Here is a 10,605-nt window from a genome sequence, read left to right as displayed (position 1 = left end):
GCAGGAATGGACTTTTATTTTTTAAAAGCTGCATTTGTTATATAAAAATGTTAGCACCAGTTAATTTTGAAAGACAAGTCAGAAGTAAGATTAAAAGATGAATCCTGACATCCTGCATGGCTTATTGTATCCCACAAATTATAACCATGGTTCAGCGGAGTTAATTTTCACTTAAACACAAGTACATTGCAGTGCAGCATGAAATACTTAGCTCCTCAAATCCTCAAGTGCACTGAGCTCTCCGCTACAGAACCTTAATTGTTTCCAGACAAATACATCATTTTTTTCTTTTCTTGTTGCTTACCTACACTGGAATCTTGATAAAACATCTGGATCTCCCTTCACCCAGACAGCCCACACCTTTGTGAAATTAAATGCATGTTGGGAACATTCTCTGGAAAATGCTAGCTGCTTTATGCAACCTCTCTCCATATCCCTTTTTCTTTCTCTCTGTAGCCTTTACGTGGAGTGGGACCGTGTGACTTAGGCCGTCAGTTGTGCACATTTGTGAAGCCGTGGGCCCCACTTTGTGCTGTCTCTCCCTGTTCTTCCTGATGCCCCAGCACATTCTCTGGGCACTGTCAGCCCTTTCTTGGCTACCTTGGCAGGCTTCAGACCTCTAAGCTTGGCTTCGAAAACCTCTCAGTGGTGTTTTCCCTTTTATGCAGAAATGAACTGTGTGATGTGTTGGACCTTTTATTTGTTGTTGCTACTGTCAAGGAGCTGAGCTCCTGATGTGCCCTGCCTGGGCTGCTGGTTCCCAGCATTGAGTTTTTTTGCTTGTTTTCTCCTTTCCAGTGCCCTCTCGTGGCTCCTCTGAGCAGGTACCTACGGATAGCAACAGCAAACCAGCCATTCCTGACTCTAAGGGAACAGGTTCAGAGAGGCAGCAACTGTCAGCTTTTGTATAACTCATATGACTTTTCATTACCATATACACCGAAAATAATTAAGAAACTTAGTAACCACGTATTTAATAATTTAAACAAAAAACAAAAAAAAACAAAAAAACAAAACAGGTTAGTTTTGGACTTGGGTAACATCCAGCTTCAGTATTCTTTGTTGTTCATCAAATCTAGTCTCATTGATAATACCAACTTGGAGAAAACCTCATTAATCATAAACGTTAGCATGGGAGAGAAATTAATATAGTGTCTTTGTATCAATATACATGTATTGTTCCATAATAATAATTGCCACATTACAGAGGAAGTCCAACTCAAGTCACAAAATACTATTTTTGTAAGCCTGGTTAATGAAAATTATGATTTTACAGATGCTTGTGGAAGAAGGTTCCTTCTCCCTAATATTTCAATTGCAGTTAGATGCCGAGGAGGAAACAAGGAGAAATCCAGTATGTTCAGAGAGTACTATCACGTTAAGATGCTCCCTAACAATTCCATTTCCATAGGACACAATGAATACTTGCTGTAGGCTCATTCTTAATACCACAGGTCAGCTTTCCATACATAATGAAATAGGCATGTAAATCATGACATAAAAATATTCCAGGTCTTATTTGACTTCTGCTTTCAAGGCTTCAGGGTGCACCTGGCTCCTTTTCTAAAGCTTTGTCCCCAGAAGCTGCTGGGGACAGAAATTAAAGAAGAATTGACAGCTGATATTTGCATGCAGAGCCCCAGGTCCCAAAGGCTTAACAAACCTGTAGGTGCTTCTCTTTTCCGTCCTTTCTCAAAGAAGCTGATGGGCAGGGTGACGAGGGAGGCTGCCTGCTTCCCATGTCTTCAGGACACCAGTTCAGAGCCTGGCAGGTAGCAGAGGGCCTGGCAGTCCCTGTGTGAAGGCTCAGCAGCAATAGGGCATGAAGCTATGGGATACAGAGGTGAAGCTGCTGCCTTTTATCTCCGAGACAGCTCCTCCCTCTGCAGGGTGTGGAGAGGCGGGCAGTGCCCAAGTGTCTTTCCAGTCAGCATTCAGGCTCTGATACCTCAGAGTGCCTGAGTACTGGGTGCAGAGATGCTTCTCCACTGCTGAAACAGCACCAGGGCCCAGGGACAACGGCTGAGAAGAGAAGAGGCAAGAGGCATGGAGAGAGCTACTTAAAACAGACATCAGGTAGGGGGTTGTTCTATGGGAACAGATAGCTGGTACATTTGCAGGTTGTCCAAAAGATGAACAGTTGGGAGATTCAAAAGAGCTACAGATAAATGCAGAATGTATTTAAAAGGGCAGAAGAGCTCTGAATTCTTTAATTAACCTTTGTTTAGGAGAGTTGTCTGGTTTATACAATGCTCCTATTATGACTACATGCAATAGCCCTGTGGTGTTCTAGTTTATTAATCCTTGAGAACAAGGGAAATACTGTTATCTTCACTTTCACATGAGACACTGAAAATAATTGAGAGACTGAGCCACTGAACAGAGAAATGAAACTACCTGCTGTACAACAGTTTACCTGCTAGATCGTGTTTTGAGAAGTAACTGTGCCTGTATTGTGTAAAGTTTTTTTCTTTTTTCAGTAGGAAGAATGGGGAAAAAAAATCATTCCCAGCTCCAGAACATGTCATAGGTATCACCCTCTGTATATGAATAGGAACAGAAAAAAAGGGGGAAAGGGAAATGGAGTTTTTGAGAGAGGAGCACTCATTCCCTTTGCTTTAATTTGTTTTGCTTATTTCCAGGTTGGTTTATGCTTTTGCTTTATTTTTATTCAGTAGATTTATTCTTACAGAATATGACCATGAGAACAGATGGCAGCAAAGCAGAGGTTTGTTTTAATTTATTCTCATTTCATTTGAAGATGAAAAGCAAAAGAAATTAATTGGGAGGTACAGTCAGTGCCACTCACTGCTCTACTCTCATTACCCATTAACAACACAGGATTCTTGTGGAAAAGATTCATCCCCTCACTTTATTCTAGACAGTCTCTACAACAGATCATTGAATATACTTGGTTGTTATAGGGATACAACCATTCTTACTGCCTTAGAGCAGGTCATTTACTGAGGTCATAATTTGTTGCAAGCGATTCCTTATTGTATTCTTACTGATATTTTGCTCTCAGAGGTGTGGCAATAGAAGGTGGGAATAAAACACTACATGGAGAATGTATTTTTTTGCCTTTTTCCATGCTCATAACCTTGGAAGGCTTTTGTTACAGAGGTGCAAACATACTCAGCGCCCTCTTGGTTCTTCAGTTATTTTGTCTTGCTTACAGTTTGAGGGATCTGCCATTACAGCCTTTAGGTTGGCTTATTCAAAGAAGCAGCCCCGTGTGCCCTCTTGCAGCCTCTTGGAGACTAAGAATAACTTCTTGGGTGTCACAGATAGAGATTAGGGGCCCAAATCCTTATAATTACTAAGAATTTTTATAATAACTAAAGACCTTTTAGAATCAACCCCAAAATACCCATGAATTGCGTGGGTGAGGAGAGCAGGCAGGATACCAGGACAGCACCACTTGGTTATTTTATTGTTCCAACAGGGCTCCCTCCCTGAACAAAGCATTAATAAAGAAATTCTTTCATAAGAGATACTCCACCCATGATGTTTCAGGGCACAAGTGCTCTACTGTGTCTTGTTTGTGGAGGAGATACTATTATTATTTACTACTGATACTGTGTCACTGTTGTGTTTAGTGACTTGTAAACACTTAGGGAAACAGGTCCTTGCAGCTCTGAAGTGCTAATATGCTAACATGTACATAGAAGCAAAAACTGCAGGGGAGACCTTTGCACTGTTTGGTAAGCAACTGCTGTCATAAATAACCCTATTTGGGGACTCCTTTTGTTCATGTGGGGGTACTGTAACCAAAGACAATTAGATAAGTTGCATATCAAGTTTTTTCCTCATCACTGTTTTTTAATAATCCTATCTTGTGGCAGGGCCTGGAGTCAAGGGGTTGGGCTTCACGTGAGCTGAGGAAGAGCTGATGGTGACAGCGAGGGGCAGATGGGCACAGTGAGTGCCATTTCCTGGTTTGGTTTTTAACCCTGCACATCTGGGCTAACTAAACTAAAGTCCACAGTGTAACTCATTTTACATCTACAGAGCTGTGTCTAAACTGGCATTTCTGGTAGCTCATTGGTCCTGTCTTTTTACAGTATTTCACTAATTTCAGTGTTAACAAAAGGTTTGCTCTTCTCTGCTCTTCTTTGTTTTTGAGAACAGGAGGTTTTCTGCAGTATTTGCAGTGGCAGAATGAGACCCAGAAGCACTTTTTGAGGTGCATTATGTTTGGAAGAGTCTGTCTGGTAGTGCAGTGAATGTATTTATGTTTTTCTTCATGTTACTGGGGCCACGGGTGCTACCCACAGGGTGGGCAGGGCAGCGTCCTGTTCCACCATTGCACTGCCCAGCGAGATAGACAGGGCAGCCCCAGCCCCATCACCATGGAGGTGTGGCAGGGCCAGGGCCAGGCCGTGGGGCTGGGTCAGGGTCAGGATCAGACCTGGTGAGGGTAACCATGTCCAGCACAGCCCGGCAGTCACGGGGCAGAGCCATGGTGATGATGCAGGGCCAAGGTCAAGCTGTGAAGTCATGTTGGTGTCAGGCCTGGTGACAGTGACCAGAGTCTGCTAGGACCCCATGATGGGCAGGCAGGTGGGGTAGGTGGTCTGGGGTTGGGCTGGGATGTCAGCCAGGGAGGGAAAGCCCAGATCAGCGGGCAGTGGCCTTGCACAGACACGGCTGGGGTGCTGCTGGGGCTGTAGCTGGGGCAAGGAACTGGCTCCATGTAAAAGCAGCTCCCAGGGGAAGGAGGGATGGCCCTCAAACACAGGCCTTGTGCCAGGGTTCAAACTAATGTTTGCATTTTTAAGTGACAAAATACTGTAAAAATAAAAATCATAATGATAGTGATTGTTATTATTGTCTAGCCCCACTTTTTTTATGTCACTAGGGCTGCCAAAAAGAAGATGGTTGTTGGAACTAATGAGATTTAAGTCAAGGCTTATTGTTAAGCCCATGGGGAGACAATTTCTAAGTCCAAGCTTATTGGCAAAAGTAGAATTAGTTGGGCTTTGTCTATATGGATAAATTGACCAGACTTCAAGAACAAATGGGTCAGGCACAAGCCAGCATTAACTACTCAGTAGTCAGTCAATATGGGGGAGTTATTCTGGAATAGCTAATGCACAACAGTCTGATGTTGCTATTTTTTCTATGTATTTGTGACCCACTTAAGGTCTCATACACCTTGTAGGAAGTCTATGCACTTCCCAGGTATGACCTTTCCAATAGTGATGTTTCTATGTTCTCAACACCCTCTGTCTCCTCCACAATACAAGTGCAGAAGTTAAAATAATAATTGACATTAATGAGAATTGGAAAAGGCCATCAGGTAGAAGAAAACTTCTAAACAAGCCAAGAAACACTGAGGTGCATGAAGAAGAGAACTGTCTGAAATGTCAGCATTTCAAACATCAGCAAAGCATGGTCACTCTCACTTTAGCTCAGCTTTCTTACATATATCTATTAAAAGTTGTTTGTAATGCCAGTGGCATGTGGGGTAGGCATGGCACTGGGCCTCTGGAAGGTGATGCCAGGGAAGTGTGATGTGCTCTGCCTGTCATTGCTGTAAGGAAGGAATGAAGCTGCAGTGAGCAGCCTTGGAAGCACCTCGTAAATGTTTTCTGGTGCTGACAGCTTCTACACGCTGTGTCCCAACACCTTCAAGTCCTCACACATATTTCAGAAATGTTAAATTGGTTTTGCCAAGAAGTCAAAGAAGCATCGGACAGGAACATGCCTGATTCACATTCAGAGTGGCTGGGTATCTCCTCTGGTATGGGCACAGCTGTGCTCCAGTGGTGTGTTCAGCCTATTTCTGTCTTGTAATCCTGTCAAAGACCACAGCACAGGCTGTCTCTGGTGAAGCCAAAGGTGCTTGAGTTTTGCTGTGTTTGGTCCCTGAGGTACTTCAGATTCTCAGGTCCATCTAGACGAAGCATTTACACCTCCTGTCAACGTGGCTCTTGGAGAGACCTGGCTAACAGCTGAGACCAAGGCTTGTTGGGCTGTCTGTCAAGACTTCAGCTGGCATTCTGTTTTTTTATCAGATACTGTTTTGACAGCATTTGAAAAATGTTGCATGCATCTGTCTTCTTTAAAATTTAGTTTTTGTCAGTGTTTTATGTATACTGAATTTAATAATCCTTTGAGGTTTTTTGCTCCTTGAATCTAGTTTTCAAATCAAGTGGTTTGGCCCAATGGGCTTTAGAGCTCATTTTCCTCTGTGTTCTGTAACTTTAACAGAGGACTATATAGACTAAGGGCTATATAGACTAGACTCAGTTCAATCTCTTTCCTGTACTTGTTTTAAATTGAAACATTACTTAACTCCTTGGAGCTAAGAGGATGAAAAGTTTCACAGCTTTCATATTTCATGTGGGAAATGCATTAAAACAGGTAGGGGAAAACTGGGACTTTTTCTTGAGGATTTTTGCATCTAAATATTCACATGGAATGTGTTTTAAACCTCCTTTTAAACTATATTATTATGTTAACACTGTTAAATGTATTTAAGCTGTATTTCAATGCCTGCACTTTAAACTCCTACCAGAAACCATATCCTTTTTGTGAGTCTTGCCTCAGAAATAAATCATGAAAGCCACAAAAGTGAAGAGTAAATGATGAAAAGTGTCTGTTTACACTTTATTGCACATAAATTACGTACAATTTGAATTGTGATTGGAATAATTAAGGAACTGAAGTACTTCTGCTTGCCATATCTTTGGATTTCTAGATTAGGGGTCTGAGTGCAGAGAGCTGCAGTCAAGCAAAGCTGCAGCAGTGCAGCTGGGCTGCTCTGCAATCCACTTCTTCCTGAATTATGGACTTGCATGTTTTTAAAGATGTATTTATATGCATGTATATAAAAATTATATACATACAAATGTTATATCTAAGTATTATTATACTATAATATTTATATTTTACGGGGAAAAGTTGTGATAAATTACAAGATTCTAAACTACTATAGCAGAGGATCTGTGTAAGTATGTATTATATACATGTATATAAGTATTGCGTTTCAAGATTAAAAACATCCGCTGTATCAACTTTCAGAGCTTACATTCACTCTTTTGATTGCTTTCTTTAATTTCAAGCAATGCAGAAGAGGCTTTTCCAGTGTTTTAGTAACACATAACCTGTGTGCAGGTACATGCTGACTTTCTGTCTTCTGTGGACCAGAATCTTGCTTCAGCTCTGTGTAAGACTCTGCACAATTATCTGAGATTGCAAAGGTGTCTTTTCAGAGCCCTAGGTTTTAAGCTTAGCTCTGTACAAACAAATGTCTAAGCCTGTCTGGAGCCTCTCAAGTTTAGAGCTCTCTACAGAGCCACGGGCTATTATACACAAAACTGCTTGCAGAGATGAGACCTTGGTCTTCATTTAGAACCGATTCCCCTCATTCAGAGTTCTCACCTGGCCTGTGTCTGTTTTCTTGTTTTTCTCCTTATATTGTTACCTAGGAACGGTTTTGCATAAAGGAAGTAATACAATAACATGGAATAGCATCTGCATTATATGTCTTTGTAAGGCAGTTCAATTTATAATATATGGCTGAGCTGTAAATTACTTGCGTAGATGCCTGTCTCTTTGCGTGCTATCACTATTTATAAAAGGTGTCACAACCAACTAGCAGCTCTACCCTGGAAGAGTAAATATGCCTGCTGTTAATCATTAGCTTCAGATTTACTGGGAGACCTAAGCAGACCTGATCTCCAGCCTTCCAACACATCAGGTAGCACATATGGTGTACATCTGTATTTCTGTGTAAGATTACCATGACAGACATTCAGGACCCCAAAACTTAGTCCTGTCATGCAATGGTTTTAGATTGACACTTTATCTGTCCCTGCAGACAAATCAGAATCTTTGCATGGAGAATTATATCCATTGCACCTATTAGCATGTATTAATGCTAATGACAATTCCTATTAATGAAGTAATGTCATTAGAGATATCAATTAGTACCATTCAGAAGTTATGTGACACATTTCAAAAATGATAGGTAGTCTTCCTTTCTGTTGCATCATGGATTTGTTTGGTTATTACCATATAATATTGGTAGGTAGCTTGTGAGTATTGAGAGGATAATAAAGTAACACCCTTTTTTTTTTGGCCTGTCATTTGCAACCTGTACACAGAGAATGTAAATCATCTGTAAAACATTCTCAGAGTGGAGCTTTCCCCTGTTTGGCACTCACTGTTGAGGAAATGACAGAGAATCAGCCTGAGATGGACAATCACTGACAGTTGTGACATTACTAGTGGTATTTCACCTCATTCACTCTTGCTGATGAGCTGCCAAAAGGACTAAAAGCTTTCATATTCTAAGTATGTACAAACTCATTTAAAAGACTATATATATTTATAGCTTTTTCTCTTCGTTCCAACAGAGCTGAGAAAATGTTTTCACTGTAAACCAGTGTAGCTGCTAACATTAAACCAGTTTAATGTTAAAAGTAATGTTTTCAGGCATTGTTTACCACTTGAGATGGGCGTTTAGTCACTCTCAGCTCATGTGACCTCTGTGCTTTAAAATCTTAACTTTATGAAGAGTCTTTGAGCTCCTGGTTTCTGAGCTTTCAGTGAGAACTTCTGATTCCTGAGCTGCCAGAGCAGAGAGGAATTATGTGGTCAGCACGAGAATGAACCTCATCCTTGCCCTTACAACCTTTCCTAGTTTTCTATTTCAAAGAAAAGTATCAGTGTGCTTACCCAGGGGAACAGAAAAAAGCTTCAAGGGAAAATGGAAGGTTGAACTCAGTGAGGGAAAACAGCAGCTGGAGTCAGTTGTCTCCAGGATATTCATTTCATATAGTTTAGTATGAGAAGTTAATCCTTTGGGAAAAAAAAAAAAGGTAACTTTTACCCACTGTACAGAGGGGGCCTAAGTTAAAAAATTGTAGACACAGAAGACATTGTTACAGAATAGAAAGAAGTATTCAGTGCACAGTGGGAGACTGATGGGAATGTTTCCTGTATGCTGATATCTCACTGTCTTTTTGGATTGTGTGTCATGAATGTACAGATTGCCACCATACTAGACTATTTTGAAGCAGTTTTTTGGCTTTAATATAGTGGAATAAATCTGCTGAATAGACATAGTCTAATAATTTCAGATTTTGTGGGTTTTCTACTTTTTAATTAAAAAGAATAGAGGTGGAAATGGAAGGATTTTCCCCATGAGCACACAAGGTGGAAATTCAGTAAGGGCAGAAAAGATGTTCTGCTTTTAATTCACACATTCCTTGCCTGTATCACTGACACACACAACTAGGCTTAATATGTGAATCTGATGTCTGTTGTGTTCTGAGGACAAAATGACATTTACCTTTTGCAGCTCTCTGCTTAAGTAGCCCTACTTGCTGCTTGTAAGGGTGGTCATCAAAATCATGTGCAGAAGTGGCATCTCAGTGTTCAAAATACTTCTGCCTGCTAAATATACAGTCTGGGAGGTGAAATTAGAGAAGATTCATTCCCTTTTTACTTTCTCCCTCTTCAATCTCCTGCTTTTGCACATTTCTGGAATCTAAATATTTAGGGATAATTGTGAGCTGGCAACTTGATGCACCCATCACAGTGGGATTGAAAACATAATCCATACCAGTCAGTTCAGTACTGGGCTGTGAAGTGTTTACCCTGTCCTTCAGGTGAACCTTTCTTAGCACTTGCAGTTACTCCTAGGGGTGTCACCACTAGGTGACTCTCCGGCAGCCTGTTCAGGACAGTGAAAGTCCTTCCATTATGTTAACTGGTATTTAGGTCATGGTAAGAAACACTGAACCAACACACTCTTTGGTATTCCTTGTTGTGGCACATCCTCTTTTCCCATGCAGATATTTGGTTTTATTTATCACATACACAGACAAATATGTCTTTGAAGGTAAGTTCGTGGGTTAATGAGCATTAATAAAATCAATATGTAATAAAAAAATGACAGCAGCAGAATTAATAATGAAAAGGACGAAGACTTACATAGAAAACTAGTATTTTGGGGGAAGTGAAAATTAAATCTGAGTGGTTGACTTGCAACACCCACAGGTTAGATTCAAGCATTACCACCAACACAACATTTTGTTAATCAAAAGAGAAAAAGCCATGATTTTTTTGAGGATTACTGCAGAAATGTTTAATTTTACAAATACAAAAGCCAAAGAAAAAATAAGCACTTTTTTCAGTTAGGTCTTTCTACATTGATGTGTGTGTGCAACCAAAACATGGGAGTCAGTTTTCCTCTCTGACTCACCTACTTCCACATCATGTTTTGCATGTAATGATGAAGCTGACTTGGTTTATTGACATCAGCCAAACAGAAAACAGTAAGACAGAAAAATAAACAAAAGATTGCTTTAATGTGAGTGAAAATATGCCAGCTACTAAGAACAAAGAGTGCCTTAGAAAACAGACCTATTGTGTGTCTGACGTGCTAGGAAAGAGTAACTTGACTCTGTATCATTGTATTTCTTCCTGGTTGGATTAACCTGCCACAGGAGCTTCTGTGGCACCTTAGAAACCAGAATGTTGTTGTTACTGCTATTTAATGTTTCTGTGAAATGGGGGATAGTAAGTTTTTCAAATTGCTTTAGCTGTGGTAGTCCTTGCTGTTGTCAGTAATACTTCTTCCCCCCCCCC

The 10,605-nt window shown here is 40.7% G+C and overlaps 1 protein-coding gene across 1 annotated transcript in view; it reads left to right on the top strand.

The window, feature by feature from the left end:
- The window catches only part of EXPH5 (exophilin 5), a 37,957-nt gene that overhangs the window by 6,082 nt on the left and 21,270 nt on the right, over positions 1-10,605 (top strand). The window contains exon 2 of the mRNA XM_009999430.1: positions 799-895. Coding sequence (XP_009997732.1) covers positions 799-895 — 97 coding nt within the window. The remainder of the gene's footprint in view (positions 1-798; positions 896-10,605) is intronic.

Source organism: Chaetura pelagica, unplaced genomic scaffold (assembly GCF_000747805.2).
Source record: "Chaetura pelagica isolate M959 unplaced genomic scaffold, ChaPel_1.0 scaffold85, whole genome shotgun sequence".
NCBI lineage: Eukaryota > Metazoa > Chordata > Aves > Apodiformes > Apodidae > Chaetura > Chaetura pelagica.
This window is presented reverse-complemented; position numbering and strand designations above follow the sequence as displayed.